Source organism: Cebidichthys violaceus, unplaced genomic scaffold, assembly GCF_023349555.1.
Source record: "Cebidichthys violaceus isolate CVI_PGR_0920_01 unplaced genomic scaffold, fCebVio1.0.p SCAF_3, whole genome shotgun sequence".
In the NCBI taxonomy this organism is placed as follows: Eukaryota; Metazoa; Chordata; class Actinopteri; order Perciformes; family Stichaeidae; genus Cebidichthys; species Cebidichthys violaceus.
Window position 1 is genome coordinate 4,617,189 of NW_027176483.1, and position 25,105 is coordinate 4,642,293.

General features: G+C 43.0%; 1 protein-coding gene across 2 annotated transcripts; it reads right to left on the reverse strand.

Annotated features, from left to right (window-relative positions):
- Window positions 1–170: 170 nt before the first annotated feature.
- On the reverse strand, window positions 171–24,996 carry ankrd26 (ankyrin repeat domain containing 26). Of its 2 annotated transcripts, XM_068722983.1 has the most exons (45): window positions 24,941–24,996; window positions 23,847–24,138; window positions 22,931–23,045; window positions 22,608–22,781; window positions 22,067–22,173; window positions 21,847–21,984; window positions 21,538–21,698; window positions 21,385–21,411; window positions 21,045–21,081; window positions 20,895–20,964; window positions 20,766–20,817; window positions 20,477–20,664; window positions 17,726–17,894; window positions 17,235–17,296; window positions 17,048–17,147; window positions 16,687–16,791; window positions 16,268–16,332; window positions 16,113–16,182; window positions 15,958–16,002; window positions 15,221–15,493; window positions 14,972–15,073; window positions 14,809–14,882; window positions 13,148–14,047; window positions 11,774–11,949; window positions 11,312–11,527; window positions 10,707–10,737; window positions 10,471–10,612; window positions 10,105–10,318; window positions 9,814–9,997; window positions 9,400–9,546; window positions 8,703–9,165; window positions 7,856–8,361; window positions 7,579–7,731; window positions 7,216–7,391; window positions 6,959–7,052; window positions 6,790–6,816; window positions 6,305–6,382; window positions 5,229–5,363; window positions 5,001–5,113; window positions 4,333–4,459; window positions 3,953–4,243; window positions 3,491–3,726; window positions 3,149–3,392; window positions 1,158–1,203; window positions 171–1,047 (listed from the first exon to the last, which is right to left on the reverse strand). In XM_068722983.1, exons 2-45 carry the CDS (start codon window positions 24,044–24,046, stop codon window positions 917–919), a joined length of 7,164 nt encoding a protein of 2,387 aa, XP_068579084.1. In that variant the 5' UTR covers window positions 24,047–24,138; window positions 24,941–24,996; the 3' UTR covers window positions 171–916. The 2 variants fall into 2 exon arrangements, with proteins under 2 accessions (XP_068579084.1, XP_068579085.1); XM_068722984.1 differs by lacking the exon at window positions 6,790–6,816.
- Between the last annotated feature and the right edge of the window lie 109 nt (window positions 24,997–25,105).

Here is a 25,105-nt window from a genome sequence, read left to right on the forward strand (position 1 = left end):
GTTCCGTCAATATCTGGACAATTTTGATTAAGACATAATAAAACCAAATCAAATGAGTCATATTTCAGACCCCTTCACACCAAACTAAGAGATGGATTTATGAATCTCTGCTCATTTTATTGTCGTTTCTCATGTCCACTCCAGACATCAATGGCTCACTCAAAACAAAGTTGTTGTTTTTTTTACTTTTATTTTTTATTTGCAACTTTAGAGTCTTCTGTAATGTACAGGCGTCATAAATATGTTCCTATATGTAATCTGTTACAGTATTTATGAAATGAATTAACGAAAAACAAACGCGCGTTTCACTTTTGGTGGCCTTAAAAAGCGAGCGAACCAAAAGCTGAAATGTATAAATGTAGTCACCCTGTTTCAATAGCCAGAGAGTATTCCAGCTCGTCTTCTTCAAGTATATCGTGTTCATAAAAAAATAATAATGAATAAATAAAATACACACAATACTCCAATGAGTCTAGACAGATATTGCACCATTTGATGGCACGTACCAAATGTAATATCTTGGCAAAATTATTAATGATGCATACATCAAATACTTACAAATTTAAATTCAGCAACACCAATATTCACAAATAAAGATCCAAATCGTTACATTGTCCTAATAAAAGCAAAACTTACAGATTGAATGGAATTAGTCAAGACGGAAAACAAATACTTTTGAGGTTCTCGCTAATTGTACCCATCAATGATGCAATATATACACATATACATATGAGTCGCGCCCTTTGCTCCTGAGTGGTTAAGTGCAATATGCCTTATGTTTGCTTTCTTTCATGAAAGAAGGGATAAAGTTCGATTCTTGGTGTTAAATAACTGTTTTTTTTTGTTTTTTTTAATGGCTGAAATATAAGGATGACTTATAAATATAAGGATGACTTGGAGCAGCTGTGAACCGTGTTCAGATCATATTGTTCTTCTTTAGTACCTCCAGGTACTGCTGCGTCGCCCTGCTGACGGGGTCCAGCTCCACCCTCGAGGCGGAGCCCACGGGTGACATCCGGGCTGAGGTCCCGTCCAGCTCCGCTGTGGCTGACGACCAGAGAGAGACCAAAGTGACCGTCAGTGAGCAGCAGCCACAACTCAAATACTGTTTAAGACGGCTAAGATTAGTGCCTCGTTTACGGCCGCAGTGCTCTCACCGTTGTTCAATTCTTTTGATATGTTTCTATCCAACTCACTCTGCATCTGGGAAGGAAAAAAAAAGGCAAAGATGTCGTTAGATTTCAGATGGAATGTGTTTGGTGGAAAATATCAGCCTGAAAGAATGTGGCCTTAAAAATAAAAAGACACAGAAACAAATGATATTTCACCACCAAACACAATACTATGGTGAATGGATAGTGGGAAAAAAAAAAAAAAAAAAAACACTGCAAGGAAATCAGGACTATTATGTGAAACACAGCAGGACATCAAACATGCAAGCTTTCTGCTTTGGTGGAGAGTTCTGATGTTGCCTTTAAATCTTCAGTCAATACGGTCAACCGATGACCCCAAATGATGCAAATAGTTTCACCAAGCTGCATTTTAAGAAGCGATTCAATGCTTTTAGTGAATAAATGAATGAACCTCACATAAATATTACACATATTGATAACTGACATGTAAAATCATAAAGGTCTGCATTGCAACATATCAAGGATAAAAGGTATTTCTCTGCAAACTGTTATTATTCCAGAATTGTATTTCTCTATGCATGCACAATTAGAGGTGCTGGTGTACATGCACAGACATAAACATACAGCATGCACATGGTACGTGTTTACTATATTCTATTTTTGTATTATTTGAATTGTCTGGTTTTATTTGCCTCATCAGTCCTGAAATGTTGTAATCCTGGTTCTGTGTTCGTAGAGCACTTTGCAACGTTGTTGTGAAAAGTGCTGTATAAATTAAGTTGTATCACTATTATAATTAATATAGTTTATACACAAATATGGAGACATGGACATTTCTGGAAGGTACATCTTCTTATATCTTTTTTTATTAATTCAAATTAACACGTTAAAAAACCTTTAATAAATTAAAAAGTCCTGTTTAGCTTTAACTCATTCATCTGTTTTAGGTCCTGTTATGAATCTGTCCATTTTGTCGCTCCATTGAGCATTTCTCCAAACAACATTTGTCTTCACATCGTCTTTTTGTGGCTTACTAAATCTGCTTTAGAATAAACTAATTCTCCTTAAAAAGGCCCACATCATCATCTCTACTAGCAGTGGACTTCAGAGCATGGAGGAAGTCAAAGCAGAGAGTCAGAGTGTAGTGCAGTCAGTCACGTAACGAACCGCACAATGTAAAACCCAGGCTTCTTGCACATTTCACAAGTGAAATTCTATCCTATTCTTTTGCCATTAAACCTTTAAGTGATGACATGTGTTACGTCACTTTAAGCAAAGTGTGGATCCTTTAAGTAATTCCTGAAACATGAAGCAGGAAAAAGCTCTGCAATTATCAGGACCAATAAATGTATTTTTTTTTTTTTTTAAAGTCTACATTCTACTACGTTTTCAATGTGCAAACCCTGACCATCACGGTTGGCATGTGAACAGAGCTCTGAATGTAGGCCCATCGGCAAGGTGAAGGGAATAGCAGCCAGTCAGACAGCGAGCTAAACACGTCTACAAACCTGGTTATGGGTCTGGCTGAAGAGAGGAGAGGTGAGAGACAGACTTTTGAGCTAGAAGCTATAAGAGTGAGAAATAGAAGACAGGTTAGAAGTAAAGTCCCACTCCCATAGAGGCCAGAGATAGAGTGAGGAAGAAACAACGTGCAGGAGGAAGAGAAGGAGTGGGGGGGGGAAGAAATGGCTCCAGTTTTGAAGGTGTTCTTGTAGAGGGGGGGGGGAACAGGTCAATTAGATCAATATTTCTTTTCACAATGTCTTCTCCACAATCTGAAATATGTGGCGTGTAGTGTCTTAATACTGACAGATAAACACGTCTCTGCAGGTATGACAACGCAACAACACACTAACCTGTGTACAACAAGCAACATCTTTGAACACAACGGCACCAGTTACACAATAACAACGCTGACAACCATGACGCTATGGAAAATGAAAATGGCCTCCATAAAAAAAAAAAAATATCCCACTGTAATCACCATGACTATGTCAATTAATGCCTGTACAGACCTTGGCTAGGTAATCCTCCACTCTGCTGTTCTGCCCGTCGGTTACAGGGCTTAGGAGGGAGAGCCCCAGGCCTAGGCTCCTGTTGAGGGGCCCCAGTGTGGCCCCATAGTGTGCTGGTGAACCCAAAGAGCCCACGTCCAGCGAGGGCCCTCCGAGGCTACCGTTTGCGATGCTGCTGGTGATCAGAGACCTGCTGCGCTCGTTGAGCAACTTGGAATTGGCATCTTCGAGCCGACTGTTGGCCCTGTGGGGGGGGGGGGGGGGGGAAGCCATTGATACGTTACAGGTTTGTCAGCATCAGCACCGTTTATGTCCGACTGCCCCATGGAAACCTGATCTCACCTCTCTAGTTTGGCAACCAGAGACTTGCGGAGGCGCAGCTCCTCTGTGTAGAGTTGGCGGTATCGGTCCAGCTCTGTGCGAGTGGAGTCTCTTTGGTTGAGGCTGTCATGATGGGTGGTGCGGGCCCGGCCCAGTTCCCCCTCCAGCTCCCGGATCTTCTGCTCCAGCTGGGAGCGCAGGTTGGCCTCATTGGTCGCTTTGATCTGATCCAGAGCTTCTTGGGATGCTGCCTGAGACTGAGAGACGAACACAGGCAATCATATTGAATCAGGCTGAGTGATGTTTTAATAGACATGTCCATAAATACACAACAACTCACTTATTCAGTAGATTTATTATTCAGATTTTAGTCTGTTTCATCATTTATTTAAGTTTCTTTTATATTTCTGTTGTGTAGAATATTTGCTGAGGTATGGACTTCGTTCACATTAATCAATAAAATACACCCGACGGGGCTTTTACCTGCAGGAAGATGTTGACCTGCTCCAGTTTCTGTTTTATCTCCTGACGGGCCCGCTCCTCTGCGTCATGGCGGAACTGCTCCACCTGGCTCTGCTCCATCTGAGAAGCCTCCATTCGGCGTCTCAGGTCCAGCACTTCCTCCTCCAGCTGCCTCTTACTCCTCTCCAGCTGGTCATTACTGCAGTTCAAGCTCTTCAGGGAGGCCAGCTGATCCTTAAGGTCGCCGTTCACCTTCTCCAGCTGGCTGCGACGGGACCCTTCCTTCTCCAGCTGCACCCGCAGATCGTCCACCTGGTAACGTAAGACTGATTAGCGCTAGTAGCAGTATATTATTTAGGGCATTTACACCCAAATCTTAGTGCTTTACCACACAGACAAACCTTTTCTGTCATTCGGCCGTGCCTGCTTTGGTCCACCTGTAGACTGCTCATAGGAGAGCCAAATTCAGCTCCGCCCGTCTCCTGATCCCGCAACTTCTTCTTAGCAGTTTTCAATAAAGTACGCAACCTAAAACACATACACAAATACTATAAGTAAACAAATAACTAAGTACAAAGTGAATATCTAATACAAACCTGTCTTTTTCAAATCGAGAATTAAGTAAAGACCTAATACGCACGGCTTTCTCAGAGACTCTATATCAGCTTAACTAATGATATGCAAAGTTATTCCATTATTCCAAACAGTGTAATTATTCACCTACTGAACAAAGTTGCAACCAGCTTTGACTACATGTAACTCATTTATACCAACTGTGACAAGTTCAGATTAAAAACACATCAAAACAACACACAGAAAATATTCTGATAATACACAAACCAGTCGCAATTAAGTTAACACACAAAAACACCAGACAAACACAAACTTCAGGGACTTATTATGAATTGATAGGTGTGGAGGTAAAACCACTTGGTGCACACATTAGAGCAGCACAGCCACATAAGCCGGGAAAGACAGACTGCGCGCTACTGGATCTTAGTTGTGTCTAGATAGTAGGAAGGAGTGCTGCCGTGGGTGAGGAGGGAGCGAGGAGGAGGCTAGGAGTCACCTGTACATTTCTTTTTGAAGCTCTGTGTTTCTATTCATCTCCTGATCCAGCCGGGTGTCTACAGCCTTCTTCTGCTCCGATATCTTCTTGGCTTTCTTCTTTTCTATTTCCATCTGGAACACAGGCAACAGGCCAATAACTCTTGAGGCCCAAACCATGGGCATTGTATTAATTAATCCATCATATACAACAATATTAGCCTGCTTATGAACACCCCACTATGATCACCTGGGTGCTCAGGTTTCCCTTTTCCTTTTCCAGCTCTGCCAGGCGCAGGCCTAACTTAGAGCGGCCCTTCAGCTCCTCCTCCCACAAGGCCTGAGAGTCCTGGGCCGTGTGAGACAGCATGCTTTGCTTCTGGACCTGAGGAAGAGAAAGACACAGGTGAGAAGTATCACACATATACATAATATACAAAAGATACAATGTCACAATGATCAAAGTTCAGATAGCTGGTTAAACAGAAAACTGTTCCTCTCACCTGTGAGAAAATTGTGTCTTATTTCTCATTAGTTTAACCGGCTCTATTTCTTCACTAGAATCTATCAGTAGAAGTTTAAAAAGACTGAAACATTCACTTGGTTCTTATTTTCCAGAAAGGGTTTAGGGTGTAAATCACACGTTTCGCCACGATGCAATATCATATTGATTCTTTGGACAACGATATAATGTCTGCTGATATAGCGAAGATACGTTTTTGATTTGATTCTATTCAGAGACATCATATGCCCATATAACACATTCAGTTACATTTATGACCAAAAAGCAACTCAAATGTGATTTGACAATTTCTTTTCTGGGCCTTTTGGAAGGAGGTGTGGAGTGGACAGAAATGGTGACAAAGACTTTCCGTGGGAATTTCAAAATAAAGGCATATCCTAAAGATATGTTATGATTTTTCACTGTGCATTGATAATATTGGATCACTGATCATTGAGTCGATTTATCAATCAATCCAGATCAATGTATTACAACACCCCCTTAAAACTTTGAGTTTGAATAGTTAAGTTTTGGATGACTCATTGATATCAATAAGTCACGATCAAAATAGTTAAACCAATGCTTATAGGGCTACTTTTCTGTTTTATGTGTGATATTCTAATCATCTTGTTTGCACAAACAACACGCTTTAAAAAAGTCAGATTATTTCCCTTTTGGTGATCATGAGAAGGGAACATTTAAGGAACTCTTTTGTAGGAACTCCCTGCTCAGACTGGTCATTGATGAACTCAATAAGATAAAAGTAAGAAATGGAAATCTAAGCTGAAGATTTTCTGCGCGAGGAAACAAAATATGCCACCAACCTCACGAGTGAGTTGGTCTTCTAAAGTCATCTTACTGCTTTGGAGGTTTGTGACCAAGTCCTCCAAATGACCTCTGACCTACAGAAATAAGAAAAGTATTTAAACATTTAAACATAATGTGGAGAGGGTGCTTTTGTTTGTGTTTCGGTTGTCTTGTGTTTATCATTTTTGGAAAGTTGAGAGGACAGTTTAGATCAAACATGCATCATGCAGATTGAGTGAAAAGGAGTGAAAGACCCTTTATACCAAGATCAGAGTAAAGAGAGAAAACACATGTTGATGTCACCGAGAAAAAACCCCCAAACTGACACAAAGCTTTTACTTCCTCCACATGTTTGATTTCTGGTCTAGCAGCTTGTGCAAAACACCCACGAAGCCCAAGTGCATTTCATTTTCATTTCTGGCGATTTATATCGTAGAAAAAAAAAAAAAAAAACAGAGGTAAACCCACACGAAGAAACTAAGCCTAAATCCACAATACCAACCCCTCCTCCAGGCGCACAGTCAGACAGCTGGAAAAAGATTGAATACCTTAAAATGACGTCACAGCGTAAAGTCAGCTATTTGACGTCAAAAAATAAATATGTTGCCACAGAGAAGCCGAGTAAAAAAAAATTTGTGTTTGGGTAATTGGATTAAGTTCACAACACTCACCATGACAGACTCCTGAGCCCCTTTCTGAAGTGCATCAATTTTGTTGGACTGTTGCTTCGCAGCAGCTTCCAGCCGGGCGTTCTCTATCTCGAGCCTAATTTGACATCACAAATACTCACACACTGTACACTGAAACACATGATCTAGACTCACGGCTGACAATACATTTATCATTATGTAGTGAATATACAATCATTCCTGTGTTTTGGAGTTTTCAAGCTCTACTTTATGTGTGTACAGAATGTGTCAGTACATACTGTTGCACAGCTTGCTCCAGCTGTTTGATGGTGGTGTCAGAAGCTGCTGAGGCTGACAGCGCCCCCTGGTGTTTCTGAGCAGCAGTGGTGAGTTCCTTTTCCTTCTCGTCCAGAATGCTCTTCAGACCGTTGATACGTTTCTCAGCTTGCACATACTGGTCTTCGCTTTCCTCCAGCTACATGATAGAGACAGAACATCCACCTCATCAGCATTGCTTACGGAGGACACAACTTAAAAAAATAACGAGCCATCTAATTTCAGTACAGCTTAAAAAGTGTTCGTCTCATAATCATGAACACAGGTGGAAACGTTGATGTGGTGACAATATGCTGCCACAAGGTGTCACTGTTCGCTGCCGTTACCTTTCCTTTGACCCGGTCCAAGTCTTTAAAGAGCCGGGCCTTCTCCTCCTCCAGGTCATTGCGGTAGCGTGTGTTGACCTCCAGAGAAGCCTCGCTCATCGACAGCTTCTTCAGTGAGTCAGCTAGCTCTTGCTGCAGCTGCCTTAGACTAGTCTGTGCTCAGACATATTCCAAAGAAAGCAGGGTTTGATTAGATAAAAAAGGGAGATCCAAGAAAGGCTAAAACTGGGTCTGGGAGAAGAGGTTAGGTAATCCTCTTACAGAGTCCTAATCTTACCTCTCTTTCGTTCTTCTCTTCCTCTAATTTGTAGATCTGATCTCGGAGATCAGCAGCCTTGCTGGCGAGCTCCTTATTTCTCTCCTCCACTAGTTGTACTCGCTCTTCGCTGTCAGAGCGCAGCTTGGACAGAATGTCACTGAAGCGCTCCTGGGCGTCCGTCACAGCGCGCTCTTTCGCGACGCCTTTGTTTTGGGCCTCCTCCAGCTGTTGCCGCAGTAGCATGCCCTCACTCTGGGTTTGGGCGAGCCGCTCCTGCGTGGCCTCTTGGCGCGCTCCGACGCGGCTGATCTGCTCCCTCTCGGTGTGAAGGGCCGACTCTAGCTCCTTGACGCGTACAGCCGCCTGGTCTTTCTCCCGCTGCAGGACCTCCAGCAGTAGGCTTTTCTCCGTCAGCTGCAGCGTGGCCCGATGAACTTCATTCTCCATGCTGTTTGCACGAGTCTCTGCCTTGGCCAGCTTCTGGGACAGGCTGTTGACCGCCTCGCGTTGACTGGCCGCGTCTCCTGTGCATATAAAAACCGTAGGAGTTACAAACCAGCTCCCAGTTAAGCGAAAAAAAGATGCGCATAACAACAGCTGCTTTATACAATTAAATTAAATTGAAACTGAATTGATTAAAATCTGCTATAGTCAAGCCCTTTTCACTCCCCTTAAACAGATATGCACAAATGAATGAATGAATGAATTACACATAAGGTCTACTTAAGGTCACAAACAGCTCTTTCAAGCTGATGTGCCTGTTTGATAAATAAATTCCCCGTCTCTAAGCGTGGAATGTGCCTGAAACAAAGCACGGGGCCTGGTTGATGGTTGGAGCTGTCCGTCCATTCCTCCCACTACTGACCTGTGAGTCTGTCTTTAAGACGCTGGTGTTCCTCTTTCTCCCGGAGCAGAGCTCTCTCTGTGTCTGTGCGAGCCGCCATGCAGAGCTCGGCCTCCTTCACGGCTCCGGCCAGGCGGACACGAGTGGACTCGACTTCTGCGTCCAGCGTTTCGCGGGTCTGCCGCTCATTGTCCAGACGGGTTGTTGTCATAGCTAACTCAGACTTCAGGGTGGTCACCTGGTTGTTGCAGTTGAAGACGGTTTGGGTCAGGGCTTCGGTGTTGAGTTTGAGATCTCGCCGAGCATCCTCCAGCTGCTCCTTGAGAGCCTCGTTCTCATCCAAAAGGTGGCTCTCTTTGAGACTGCTGTTGGCATGCGAACGCTCCAGGTCAGTTCTCAGGATGGTCAGCTGCTCCTGAAAGGTAGCACTCTGGTGCAGCAACTCCCTCTCCCTGTCACTGGCTTCAGTGAGCTGAGACAAGGCCTGAGAACAGGAAATCAACTTGTTAAGTTAAGATTGCATCGAGTCTTTACTGATTTATTTTCTAAATGTAGGATTTATTCCAAAAAATTTATAAATACTAATCTTCTATTAGCAGCACTAAACTATAGCACTCAGTTAATTTACAGCCACTTATAACACAACAATATCAATAGATGCAAAATGTTAGAATATCATCTAAACCATGAACCAAACTAAAACAATGGATCCCACTACCTCATTGCTTCTGCTTATGTTCCTCTTGTTGTCGTCCTCTATCTCCTGCTGCTTCCGGAGATGGCTGCTGAGCAGATTCTCCTGCAGCGTCCGAGCACTGCGCTCCTGAGCCAGCAGTCTCTGGGTCTCACTGTGGTCCTCTTCGAGCTGGATGGAGGACATTTAAACCACTAATCGGTCACCATCACATACACACCAAACAACAACAACAACTGGACAAGCTAGAGACTGATACAACTCTCCACAGCATCTCATCACCGTGAATACAAAATATTGAGAATTACTTTTTTATACAAAATACATTACTGTATTTGAAATGATCGAATCAATAAAGCTATGTTAACTCAATATCAAAACACAACAATAGCTGACATCAATGTAGTGAAAACACACGTTGGTTTAAATAGAGTGTACCTGTTTCATGTTGTTGACCAGTGTTCTCATCTCCAGCTCCAGATTCCTGAGGGAGAGCTCCACCTTCTGCCTCTCCTGTACCTCCAACTGATGCTGCTCCTCCATCCTCCTCAGCTTGTCTCTGGTTGTGTTGTACATCATGGTGGCGTTTCGGCGATTTTCCTGCTCCTGTTTCAGCTGAAATCTATACCACGTTTCAGACAGAGAGAAACCATGAGAAGAGAGAGCAAGACCATAAGAGGAAATGGCCGGAGAGTACTCTAGCGTTCGAGAAAAGGAAGTTGTTCTCACTTGAGGTTTGTGACTTCGGTCTGCAGCTCCAGCTGGTTGCGCTCCAAGGCAGATTTAACGTCTTTAACTTCCTCCAGAGAGCTCTTCAACTCGGCCCTCTCCATTTCCAGCTGGCTCACTTTGTCTGTCAGGTATCCATGGCGACTCCTCGCCTTCTGGATGGAGCGCTCATATTCGTGGAAAATGTTCTGCAGCTTCACCATGCTCCTCGCGTCTGTGAGGGATAATATGGCAAGTCTTACCAGTTAAGGAGCATATACCAGATCTTGCTTAACAAACTGACTCAATTACAAAAGTCCTGAAAAGGCATAAATAATTACTTATTATTAAAATATAAATGAGCATTTGAATCGGCTGAATCAGTACCCAAAGTGGCTGAGTCCAGCTTCTGAATGAGGAGGGACGCGTGGCGATAGCCTGAAGTGGGAGAGTCGACGTCCTCTGTGGCCGTGTCGGATGACTGAGTGAGTTCATCAAAGTCTTCTGCCATCCCGACCTCCTCAGGGTTCTGAATATGGAACCAAAGTGGGGCGTTTATATTATTCACTTTCTTATTCTGTACTCAAATTGCAATCCAGTTCCAAACAGATATTGTGTTTTACCTCATTTTTCTGTTTTCCACTGGTTGGAAACCTGAGCCCATGAAAACGCAGGGAAGAAAAAAAAGGGGTTATTTGGGAAACTGATGTGCATGTTGTCAAGATAAGAGAGCTGTATTGGAGAGTTGTAATGGTATAATGCAGTATACTATTGATTTATTTTGGAAAATCAGTGGTTAGTCATGCAACTATGTGGGTAGAAAATCATTAGAATTAAGAAAAATTGCATCCTGTTGATCACCCACCACCAATATTGTAACGGTTTGTTTGGACTGAATGCAAAGTTCTGCCTCAGATTATTCTGATTATTTGTCACAAACATGATCTTAACTTACCAACAACTCCAGTAGTTTCTCTTATGTTCCTCCTGTTTTCTCTTTCCTTATGTATGTTCATTAAGTGAAGTTTCGGAAACACATGATTTATATCCTTTATTTATTTAAACAGAGCGAATCTGTGACTGTTCACGTCTACTCACTTCTTTCCGTTAGCTTCGTTAAGTCGTGCTGCCTGTCTAATTGACTTTGCGTTCAGTCTGAACACACCTTACGAGTAAGTGACAAAGAGGTGAAATTGATACAAAAAAAAAAAGCATACTGCATATATACCTTCCTTCATCGTCGGACAATTCACTTAAAGTGCTATCGTCAAACACGGACAGAGGATCTCCATTGACATGAGTGTTGGTCTGAGGGGCTCTGCTGCGCCGGGCCCCTCTGACCAGCTCCAGCTGTAAGGTCTCCTCTACAGCTGGTTCCTCCTGTCTGTTGCTATTGTAGGTCTGCTGGGGTGGGAGATGCAATTGCACTGGTGCCCCGTTGATGCTATGGAGAGCAATAAACCTGACAGTCAATACGTTGTGACATCTACACTTTGGGGACTTGGACTCACTTCCTTTTGTTGAATATGTGTGAAAAAGAAATGTAGCAAAAGTGCATTTATCGAAAAAGAGCACACACCCAAAAGGAAAAACTTTTCTTGTAGATTTTGGATGTGTTGTTCTGAAAGCAACAATTAAACTCTGATAACTGTCAGGGCCTAAAACTGCACAAAAGAACAACAAGGCATACCTGTTGGTGGCCACAGACTGCTGTTCCTGGTGAGTTGCTCCAGCTCGACTTGACAGGGATCCTAACCTGGTCTCAGGTTTCTCAGCACCCGCTTTTTCCAATGCCATTCCACCAGTGTCACAGGAAGTTATGGGGTTTTGCTCCTCCGATGCAGTCTTTGTCGTCTCCTTGCCGACCTGAAAAGACAAAAGGGTAAATATTTGATAATTGGACTCGAGAGATTATTCCTCTCATGAAACAGGTTGGGGCCAGCCTTGAGATGCGTTTTGGAGCAGGGACTTGTACTCTTTGTCATACATAATTTAGTGTCACCCCTCCCATCGGAGACCTAACACCTTAGTGTGGTTACTTTATTTGACATGGTAATTTCAGTTAATTATAAGGATGCACAATTCCACACATTACAATGATGCTGTGGCAAACCTGAACTGAGTAAAATCTCATCAGTTTTGAACACACTAAAAATGAATGGTAAACATCCAAGAACTAGAAAGGTTCTCTGCTAATTCTACTTGAGCTCAACACTACAGTATTACTATCTCTTAAAGTACTACCTCTAGCTGTTTATACTGTATGCTATTTACATTGACATCTCACTGTCTATTGCAGACATTAGTTGTTGTTGTTCTCTCTGTGAATGAAAAAGCCAAACTGTGTAGCAATGACAAAGCACAACAATATGTTTCCTTCTATGGTTTCTTTCCACAAAAACAACAAAAACACTCAACAAAAGGCTGGCCCAAAAAAATTAATCTATTCATCCTGTGTGTATAAAGACTAACTTCACCCACAAAATGACCATTTCTATGTCAAATGCTAATTGCCGTATTATCACAACAGCACTTCTTTTTAGGGCAAAGAAGGCTTTTCTTTGTACAATCTTCACACCACATAACCTCAAAAAAGATTTCATACAACGGAACTTATTTAACATAAAGATACATGCGAGGTCCATGCATGATGAAGGACAAGTCACTACTAAAGCACACATAAGAGTGAACGTTTGGTTTTGGAGCACACTTGCCAAACAACCAAGATTTTTCTAACTGCAAGTCAGTACCAAAGGTTACTTGAGCGCAGTGGAAATGACCTTCAACAAACGAAGTCTACATGTTAGTTAAAAAGACACAAATGTGAGGAGAACATGCAAGATGAACTCTTCTACTTGAAATAAAATCTAAAGAAAATAAATGAAGACATGGGCAATGAACAACACAACTGATTAAAAGAAATGGAATGAAGTACACGGATGAAATGAAGAGAAAGTGAGGTGATGAAGAAGGGACTATAGGCGGGGCGGCCATCCTCTACCTCTTTCTGGAGTTGGGTCTTTTCTTTCTCCAAAACCAGGAAGACATACTTCAGGATCCCTACCTCAAGTTTAAATCTTCCCATGTCCTCTTCCAGCTCTTCATCAGAAACACCTGGGACAGAAGCTGAACATCTGCTTAGTGAGGTGGGGTGAGCCTTGGTGACTTCCTCAGGATCCTCTTCTGAACCGGCATTGTTCCTCTCAGCCTCATCTAGTTCAGTAGCGCTGTTCCTCCACATTAGGTCCAGATGTGGCTTCTGGAATGGCCCAAGTTGTGCCTCCTCTTTTAGGGATGTGCTCCGGTCAATATCAGACACGGGTATGCATTGATCATCGGTAAAAGCCGTGGCAACAGGATATATGCAGCGGCGTCCCTGTGCTGTGGCGAGTTGAGGTGAAGGAGACCTGCACTCCTCCAGAACATCTTCAGTGAGTAGATCTGGCTTGTTGCTCTCACTCGCTGGGGGCTGGCGGAGCTGCATCCGGTCCTCGCATAGGGAGTTGTCGGTGGACTCCGTCACAGAGTCTTCCAGTCCAGACTCCCTCTGCTCAGGTATGGTGAGAAGGACGGTACTCCTCGCTCTGGCCATGGGGCGCACAATGACTTCCCCTTCTTCCTCATCACTCGAGTCTTCTTCTGCGGAAGTAGAGTCAGCCGTGGCCCGTTCTTCTTCTGTGACGTCTTCAGCAGAGCGTCTTGATTTAAGCAGTTCTCCAAACTTCTCTTTCAATTCCCCGGCAACATTCTTGAAGGTGGATTTGACCTCCCTTTTCTCCACTTCTACCCAGAGCTTCTCGTAACGATTCTCCCATGGAACGTCATCCCTCGCTTCATTTCTTCCTTCAGGACTGCGTTGATCTCTAAAGTCTGAATCCCTTTCTCGACCGTCAGAGCTCACATGGCCAGATGGACTTGGGTTATTCAGATCTAACTCACATGTATCTATTGCATCATCTATCTCCTTTGATGGCATGGGTGGACAAGGAAAAACACAAAACAGAGAAGACAAAAATGCACAAAAAAACAAGTTTGGACTAAATACTAACATACATACATATATGACTGACATATAAAGTAACACAATATTAAAATAAATATGGAGACATTTACATTCTCAGATCCTTCTTATAATGTTAACAAACTACATTCTAATTATAGAAAAGACTATATTTACATGAATGTTATTTGGGATAAGTAACTTGTTTGGCACTTATTTGTTACACTTTCAAACTGAACATTTGATTTCTGGCACAGACAAGATTTGATTCTTTTCTGAACAATTTGTCAAAGGCCAGAACAAGAGATGTGGCTGTCATGCGTTAAGAATTTAAAGCTGTGTCCCACAATGGCATATGCATATTTAAATTGTTTTTCTGCCAATATTTGGGATGATCAACCTAGTTACTAACAATTAGCCAAAACTACAAAAACTGTGAGTCTTCGATCTCGCCTAGAGGTTCTAAAATACTGCATTTTCACATGTCTCACTTGACACGGATCGAAGGGGAAACACAGGCTTTGAGGGCCCCTAAAGCCTTGACGAGCACAAAGTAGATCATTTGATTAAAGTCGGATAGGTTGTTTTTAATACAACCGCACTTACATAAATGCACATACTGTATGTACCATGAAATGTGACTTGATGTAACTGGGAAAGCATGAATGTTGATGTTGTGTCAGGAATAATTGTGGTAGTGATGGTATATTCTGAGTATTTCTCACCTTTTGTTGCTGCTTGTCTGACTCTACTCTGTTACTTTTACAGTCTTCTGCCACCTTTGAGAGCTCAGGGGAACCTAAGGAAACAGAGAGTATTTATCCAGAGCACATTGCATGTGCACACAAATATCTGTAGACGGTACTTAAAAAGTCCAGTGAGACTTACCTGGTGTGACCACTGTCTGAAGCTCAGCTATATTCTGCAACTGATTGTCAATTTTGGCTGTATTGCAAGAGGACACAACATTGTCTGGCTCCCAATCTGATTCTGAATGAGAGCAAGAATATAAAGACAGAGAAAAATTATATGAGGACACAATTATTCTTATATAAATGCTGTTAAAACATTCCCTTAAGAACAAGTTTGGAAAGAAAATGGTTTTGCCTCAGACAGTAAAATAACGGTATGCCTTACCTTCTTCACTCTCTGCTTTCTGAGGCACCATCTTCCTGGCTCGAGGCTGGGGTTGGGGTTGGGGCACGGACTGAAGGGGTGTGCTGGGCATTGTCTTGTCAGAGTCGATGCTCCTCTGAGGTATCAGGGGTGCTGCTGGAGCAATGTCTTCATCCTGCTCTTTAACAGATGGATAGGAGCATTCTGGGAACTCCTCAAGTCCAGGGGAGGGCATTCTGCGGCCAGGCAGGGTTCTCCTACTGGCAGTACTGGCCGAGTCCCAGTCGGATGCATCTGTGTCATTAACACAAGAAGTTATGGGTCAATGAACAAAACATGGCATTGATGTCGCTGAGGGATGGAGGTCAGTTAACATTGGGATAACCGCAACACAAGAGAACAAGGAAAGGCTGTAACGCTATTGGACTCCATCATACTGAGGTCTCAAACGAGGAACTACAGCTACCAGAATAAACAGTTCAGCTTGTCTAATCCTCTAGTTCATGTTTACTGACCTGCTTTTTTAGCTTCAAAGAGTTTGATGACAGGAAAATACAAAAGGGTAATTAAGCCAATGTTGCATGCAGACAGACAATTTTATACAAAAGCGTAAGAAAGACAGTGGGTCCTAATACCTACTCTGTAGGTATCAGGCAATCTACCAGCAGGGACAGCGGCATTAGATGATCAACCACCTTGTGACTATTATATAATCCAATTTCTTTTTTTAAATAAGAGAGCTCATTATTTCGTCTTACCTTCAAGATCATCAACATCACCGAGACCAAGCTCTTCCATTAAGTCTGTCAAAGTAAAACAAAAGCACCATGTTCAATACAAACAGCTCTTCTTCAAATACATTCTTACATTTTAGATCAACAGGAACCACGCTGCTTCAGGTGACAACATTTACCTGTCTTTCGTTCGCTGTCTCCTTCAAGTTTGCTCAGAACACGGAGAGGTTCCCACTTTGCCTTTTCAGTCTGGTAAAAAGGAACAACGTTGCTATTTGATTCCAACAGATCACAGTTTATTTTACCCTCTACGGCATTGAGTTGTTGAACCCACCTCTTTCTGTATAGTGTCGTCTTTCTCAACATGTTCGCCTCCAGTCTCATCATTATGGATCTCAACTGCAAGAGACAATACATGTCCGTCATGTTAGACACGGAATGAACTTCTTCTGTGAAAAACAAAAAAGTTCTAATGAAGCTGGGTGGGTTTGGCAGAACATTGTGCAATGCATTCCCATGCAAATGAGCTCATGGTTATTTAGCATGAAGATACTTGGTAAGGCGTCAGACAAGCATTACAATTCCTTGTTAATATTTGCTGATAAGTGGTAAAAAAAAAAAAAAAAAAGGGGTTCAAGGGGGGCAGCAAGCAGGGTGGAGTAGTGCATTCTGCATGCATTCTCTTATGGTGATCATGGGGTGATGGTCAGACTTCATGCTGTTCCTCTGACTTGTGAGTCAAGACATTCATACCCTCTCCCTGGCTGCCTCTTGGCCTGCCTACACTCCTCCGAGCTTCTAGATCTGCCATCCTATTGCCTCCTTCCCCTCTTACAAAAGAGGGAACATAAAACAAGTCTACGAAAGAAATTAACATATTGTTGGAAAGGATATTTTTTGATTGACGGAAATGATATTGCATTGCACGTTCTTCACCATATTTAGAATGAAAAGAAGAAAGCCGGAACCATTACCCACAGACAAATATAGTTCATGCACACAAAAGCGCAGTTTTGTATTAAATAAGGTCACACTGTTTTTGCAGCATGAAATGGTGCCTGGAATGGTTTGATTGCTTTGAAAACAAAAAAAGGAGTAAATGAAATAGACCTACTTCCTTTAATCTCTTCCTCAACAGTGGACATCTGTTCTTGATCCTGAGTGGGCAAGCTTTGTTTCTCTGCACGGGGCATATCGGGGTTATCGGAGCGGGACTGAAAGAGAGAAACATCCCCCTGTGAGAATCTGTGTGGCAAACGTCTGATCCTACAAAGACAGTCCAGAATGTGTCTCTACCGTACCTCAGAGTCCCAAGAATCCTGCTCCTCCTCTCCCTTCTCTAGACCCAGCTCAGACAGGAAGTCTATTTCAACAGGTGCAGATTAATTACGATGATATAAGTGAAAAGTGGGCGGTGGTGGTTGCAGAGCAATACAGGATGTCTGGTATAGGAGTTTACCACAATTTGATTTAAGGGCTAAAATAATCCCGAGAGAAACTCATATACTAAAAATCATCGAATCAGCTTTTTTCCCAATATTATCGATAACAATTTTGAATTTTAACACATTGTTACAGTTCAACCTTGTCACATGAGATCTATACCCTTTTTTAAAAGTTATTTTACATTTTTAGTTTTTTAAATGTATTTGTTTTTCCATTTCAGAAAATGTTTTCTTTAAAACCCAGAGTGCAATATTGCATGTAAATGCACTAAATGGGTTTGTATTTGTGGAAATTGAGTTGTTAATAACATGTTGAGAACAGCCGTTATAAATGATTTGCTCCTTACCTCTTTTCTTATCTTTAGAGACTTCCGTCTCAGGAACAGGTGAAGTGGCGTCAAGGGAGTCTCCGCTCTCTTCAGGTTCATCGTTTTCATCTGAGACGTCTTCTTCTTCGTCATCTCTATCCTCCTCTTGGTCATCATCATCATCCTCGTCCCCAGTGGAATCTTCTTTCTGTGTAAAAGAAAAGCAATGTCCTCATCACCATGTGCTTTAAAACCTACCTCTACGAGTGTGTGCGTCCATAAGAGGCATCTCTAATGAAAGGGAAGGCAAACTGGGAACAAGCAGATGAAAACAAACGCGGGCGAGTGTGTTGTCAGAGTGCTTGAAGAGGTCAAACTACATTTCACAAACTGCTACACTACACCTAAAAACTACCTGCTGTATTCCTGTTTTACCTGAAGGACAGGCTCTTCAATGTTCCTGAGCTCTTGACTTCTCATGCCTATGCTCTCTGCCTCATCAGGTGAGTCTACGTCAACATCGTCGATGTCAGTCTGAGGCAACGCTTCATCAGAGGATGTGCTCCCCTCCGAATCGTGGCGTTGACCAGCGGTGACACGGTCTTTGGTGGCAGGGCTTGATGACATTTTTGCTCTTTTTGGTTCTCCATTGAGGTCCTCCGATGACACTCTTGGCTGGGGAACGACGGCACTTCTGTTCTCCAGAGGAACATAAGCAGTTAATCTAGCTTTGTGTTCGTCGTCTTCGTCAGACACCTTGACTGTGGCGCTGGCAAAATCGTACTGCAGCTTTTGGTCCAGGCTGTCCGAGTCCTCACTTGTCTCACCGTCTATGCTGGGATTGTCTTTCTGAACACCAACCAGCAGTTCCTTCTCCGGCCTGTTTCCCTCTGGATACTCATCCTCTCCATCAGTTATGGATTGAGGAGCCTTTTCATCGTCTTCGTCTCCCTCTGACTTCCTGTCTATTGCACTTGTGGGCCTCAACTTAGCTGGGATAGAAAGACATGTTTTCAAGGCGTTACCAACTTTACCTTCTTTTCTCACCGTTGTCTCCTGCTTCTCTAACTCATCACTTTCATCTTTGTCGTCCCAGCTACTATCATCGCCTTTCTCATTCTCCAAGTCAAATTTTCCATCCGTTTGTCCGACGTCATCGTTATCTAGTGTTTGGCCTCTGGTTGTTGTTTCATCCTCAGCTACTGGTGACACTGCAGGGGAGGGGTCATTTGACTCTTTCTCAACACTTTCTTTATCTTCTTCTTCTTCCCTAGAGCCACCAGAACGCTGCAGCTCTCCAGTCTGGTTTGCGGTTACAATATTTGTTTTGGAAACCGGTGACTGCGCATCACCTTTAGCGAAGGAGCCATTATCGTTCTGGTCATTATCTGCAGAAGAAGAATCCCACTCTGATTCATCTACTGCTGCTTGTGCTGGTCTGTTTTTGGACTGAGGAGCGCTTGTTGAACATAATCCCAAAGAGGGCAACGGTTCATCTTTCACTGGCTGAGGTGAGACTTGAGATTTTGGAGATGTTCCCACTGGGGATGAAGAATCCCACGAGGTATCCAGGTGGTCTTTGTTTGGTTGAGGTAATGAGCATTTTGAATGCAGAGTTGCTGCTTCTGGTTTTAAATGTGATGATTGAACATCACTCTTCTGATCATGCGTCTCCCTATGTACCTCTTCTTCTTTGGGTAGGTCTGTGTCGCTGTCCTCTAATGAGGAGCCCCATGAGGATCTGCGTCTGTCCCCTTTGAAAGCTTCTTTGTTTGATCCAGCATCAGAGGAGCCTTCTGTATTTTCAACTCCATCCTCAGGCGCAACATTTCTCCGATTAGCTAGTACCGTGTTGCGACCGCGTCCCCCCGTTTGATTCTCCTCTTCATCGGCACTGTCCTTGCTCACTGTATCACCGCTGTTTTGTTGATTGCTCCAGGAGTGGTCAGCAGCAATTTCCATCTGGGTTTCGAACTCTTCCTCCTTAACCGCAGTAGGGGAACAAGTTTGCGTGTGATGTCTGGATGTTGTGTGCATGTTTCCTGCTGAACCCAGGTCTGATGACCACACGGATTCCTTCCCATGGCTGTCGTCTTCATCCGAAAATTTGGATTCGACCCTAATGGCTGACACGACACAATCCTCCTCTACATCTAATGTTGCTGGCGTTGCGTAACTTGCTGTTCCAGCTGGGCAGACGGTGTCATTTCTTTGAGTCTCTGTTTTGACCTCTCCATTCTCCCCCACAGTACCAGGACTAGTTCCACTGCTGTAAGAGACGTCAGGTCCAGGAGTGTTTTGAGCATCAGCACCGTCAATAATCTTAAGGACACTGGTAACAGAAGCCTTTTGTATATCTTTAAATCCATTAGTGTCGGCCTCGACAGATGCAACACATTTGTCATCGTCTTCCTCATCACATTCATTTTCTTCTTTATTCTCTTCACTTTCCTCCTCATCATCATCTTCATCCTCCTCCTCCTCTTCTTCTTCTTCATCTTCATCATCCTCCTCATCTTCTTCCTCCTCCTCCTCCTCCTCCTCTTCTTCTTCTTCCTCCTCATCTTCTTCTTCTTCTTCTTCTTCCTCCTCTTCCTCCTCTTCTTCCTCCTCCTCCTCCTCCTCTTCCTCCTCTGCTTCTGGGCTTCCCTCTTGAGAGTCTGACCTCTCTTTACTACTTGAAGGCTGCTCCATGAGTTTGCCTTTCTCTTGCTCCTCTGCTTGTTATATAGAAGGACAAATAGGAGAGAAAGGTGTCATAGAAATGCAAGTTCAACACAAGTACTTTACCTTTCTGTAGCTGGGAAGAGGGGTAGAGGTCATCTGGGGTGCTTTGGAATGGAAGGGAGCGGGATCTACTGGGTGCTGCAGAGCTCTGGATGGTAAAGCCTTCGGGAGGGATGGGATTCTCTGGACTCTATTCTCACTCTCTGGCTCAGATTCTGTACCGCTCAAGGATCTGTCAGGCAGTGCTGAAGCTACAGGGCAGGCAGGGATACAAGATCACTTCTAAAAAAAAACCCACAAACTTGTGAGGGACACTAACAAGTGAATAAGGTTAAAAAAAATGTCTCAGTACCTTCTCCTCTTTTAGATGCAATCATTTTCCTTAGGTTAACCTTCTGTGGTTTCTGAAAGACAGCATATGAGATGAAGGCCAGAGTGATATTTAAGAAAAACACAGTTGCAAAAAAAAAGTAGCACCAACCTTTTCGATTAAAACCGACTCATCATCATCTTCTGATGAAGCCCATTCATCTGCAGCACTTTTTGAAACCCTGAGGAGGAAGGAGGAACGGTTTGAGTCGGGTAGCCAATTGTAATAGTGAGTTACATCTCACCAGAAGATTATGCTCACCGGCTTAGTGACTCCGACTGAGAATTGTCTTCAAAATCTGCAAAAAAAGCGGCAAAGCTTATTTTCAGCCTCACTTCAATCGATTTTAGAAAAGTCTTCATCACAAGTCATATTTTAATCTCAAAACTTTAAAAATAGTGAGATCTTGAGAGCATCTACATCTTAAGAAGCAGACAAAGTACAATGCACAAAGCGCTACAATCTAAGCAGCATACAGAAGTGCATTTCCTGAAGAGAGGTTAAGTATCCATTCTTAGTAAATATGAATGATCTTTACTGGCACAAAACTCACAGCTTTTGACTGATTTTGCTAACAAAGCGCATCTAAGCAAAGTAATACCTCCCCCTGCTTCATTTGTTCCATGCTCTAGATCCAGTCAAGAGGTAATGCATGAGGAATAAATAAAATAATCACAGTCAATAATTAACAGACATAACAATATCCTCCCACCACTTTCATCCACTAGTGTGTGATGAAAACGTATCTCCCTACCATCTTTGTCAGTGGCTGGTCCTCCCAAAGAGAAGCCTGCTTCTACGTCTTGGGAAGGACTGCCCAACAGTGTTTTTTTCTTCTTTTTGTTCGGACCTTGATTGGAGAGGGAAGGCCCATCATTCCTCTGGGTGCTGTGCTCGATGATCAGGAGGGAACAACTACACGAGAGACAAGACAGTGACAATGCCATAAGCCTTAACAAGAAAAAGAGGAAGAATTAAACTGTAACAACCACCATAAATGCATAAAATACAAAAGACACACAACTGTAGGGACATATGTTTAAAGAAAAGAAGCACAGCTTACGGATGATGCCCATTCATCACTGCGTAGTCATCAGCTGACCATCCTTTGGTATCCTTTAGTGTGATATCTGCATCAAACCGCAAGAGCAGCCGCAACATACCAATCTGTCCATTACCAGCAGCGATCATTAACGGGGACCTGCAGGTAAAAAAAACAATGACTTCAGCGACATTCAAATTATTGGAGATGTATTGCAAACGTGTCCTTGTTTCGTACTGACCTTTGGGCTTGGTCCATAAAGTTCACACCAGCGCCCTCCTTGAGGAGAAACTCAGCCATCTCGATGTGGTCCTCACGCACTGACACAGTCAAGGGTGTGAATCCCTCCTGAAAATATAGTCACAGTCAACGACCCCGTTCGTTGGACAGGTGTCGTCAGAACAGCAACACCTCATCGTACGCCGAGTATCAAATATCATAGGTGGCATTTTTGATTTCATATTTTTACTGAAGCTTAGAGACACTGAACGCATAAGATGCATCCAGACAACTCATAAGCACAACACATCTTTCTCACTGCAACAATCACACACTAAGAGGTCCTCCCCTATTGGCCATATTTGGTTATTGCAATAAAGACTGCTATTAGGAGCTTTTGATGGCATGATATGTGTTACTACCTTCTTTTAAAATATACCAAATATTGTCCAACCCCTAGTGTCTTCCCTGTATCTATCAGAGTTCAAACACATCTGGTAACATGACACTACGTCTGCATAGACTGAAGATCAGCCTGATTGTACTGCGGCAGACAGAATCACCTTATTTTGTGCATTGATGTCAGCCTCGTGCTCCAGCAGCAGGACGGTCGTGGAAATGGACGGGATGTTCGCTGCCAAATGCAGGGCCGTGTTGCCATTGATGTCCACTAGGTTCGGCTCGGCGTGGTTCTCCAGCAGTACGCTCACGCAGCGCTCATGTTGGCCCTGCACTGCCTGATGTAGAGGAGAATGACTGTGATTCCAGAGGCCCGAACGAGGCTTGAAACAATACACGGGGAACTTGGCCAACTATGATCACGACAATTATATTTGAAATGAAAAGAAGAATCAGTCTGTGGTGGAGTCTCATCATCCAGGATTACCTTCATTAAGGCAGATCTATTTTGATTGTCGCATAGGTTAAGCTTAGCTTTGCTCTCGATGAGGAATTGCACCACCTCAACATGTCCACTGGCGCAGGCAATATGAAGTGCAGTTCTGTAACAGTAGAGGAGAGTTTTTCATATGCAAGCATTCTTATTCTCAATAAACAGGGTTAGCACTACCATTGATCCTTAGAAGTATTCTTAGAGGTATTATTATTCGAGGCCTTACTTACATTACATTACATTACGGTCATTTAGCAGACGCTTTTATCCAAAGCGACTTACAATTCAGTATCTATCTACACACCGTAGACGCAGCTACGGGAGACATTTTTGGGGTCTTACTCAAGGACACATTGACATGAGACTAGCAGAGCAGGAGCCGGGAATCGAACCGCCGACCCTCTGATTGAAAGGCGGCCCCTGCTCTCCACTCAGCCACGGTCACCCTTTGCTTGTATTTGTATCCAATCAACTTATTGCTTCCATTCTGTAAATTGCCTCAAGTACTATACGTACACTCAGTGACTTCTGACACACACTAATTGTGAATGGTAATTAGATCCTACCTTGAAACATAAGTAGATAAGAAACAGTGGGGTGTCAAGTACATTTGCTGTTAACAGTAAAGATACTGGACATTGTTTTACCACAACTCAGCTGAACTATACAAAAAAATATGCTGTACTACACTCAACAATATACCATGGGGCTGCTACATTATCATTAGTGCTTCAGGGCTTTATTTCAAAAGCACAAGATAGAGGTCCATCTGCATGGCTGCAGTCAAGGGTTGATTGTGGAAGGCGAACATATGATGAAACAGTGGGGGGGGAAGGGCTCCAAAACAATGTGTTCAGATCAGATCAGACACTGTTAAGGATTTGACAACAAGTGCTTCAATCCCACTTACCTGTTCTCCTTGTCAAGTTGATTGATATCATTCTTTTTAGCCAGCTGCTTCAGCTTTGCCAAATCTCCCACAGAGGCAGCCTTGTGAACCTTCCCGAGGTCCTTTTCTTTAAGTTCATAGCCAGCAGAAAGCACACTCCCATTGTCAGGAGTACCGGACGGGTGTTTCTTTCTCTTGGTGAAGCTGAATATCTTCTTCATTGTAGAAGGACAGTTACAACATTGCTTTTTGCACCGTCACTACCTGCCACTCGTCAGGTGCTGGAGGATCAACACAGGCGCCTCTCCCATCCCTAGAATTAAGACGTGCAAAGCGGATTAGAAGCCTATAAAACACTGCGGTGTTTCTTCATATAAGATATAGCGTTAACTAAGTAATGTTACCACAAATGCTGTTCCTCACACAGCAACACTAGGTGGGATAACCTAGTTTAAGCGCATAGAGATCCACTGCATATCTGGACATCTAATAAGCACAACAACTAGTATCCAATTACTTTAACGTAGCGTTAGGTGACGGTTAAAACACAGCTGTCATGCTAACGGCAGCGATACATCAACGTAAGAAGGCTATAACGTTAACTACGTAAGAAGGTTAACTAAGCTAACATTAGCCTCATTTTCTTGACCATACCTTTACGCAAAAGGACGTCGTCTGCGTTATTTTAAGCGACTCATTAGCACGTTGTTGATGCGATAACGATGCATGTACAGAACAAGCTAACGTAGTTTAATATAAACGTTAGTTAGCCGAATATATTTTGTGGCTTGTTACCATGGTAACTGACTGTAACGTACTGGTTATCCAATCCGTATATGTTGGAGAATACTGTAAACTCAAGTTTTTAGTTATATTAACGTACGCAATGCCACACTACCTTCATTTTCTTTCATCATATATATATATATAAAAAAGCTTAAATTTTAACCCTGCTAACTCAATGCTAATTAGCAAACTCTTAAAAATCAGAACCGAGTATTTGGTAACGATAACTTTAAGACTAAGGAAGTACGTGGGGCTTTAATAACGTACGCAAGCATGTGTGTGTAATTAATGCACACACGCACTTACAGTATATTAACTTAAACACTAACCTGTTGATTGTCCGAGTCAGACTTTTATCCTAGAGCTAGTTAATGCTAGAGATGGCTAAAGCTAATGGAAACGTGCTGGCTGTTGGGTTTCAAGGATCCAATCAGAAATGAGCTTGAGGAGACGAGGGGTTTTACTGACCAATAGGCGGCTTCGTTGTATGCAGA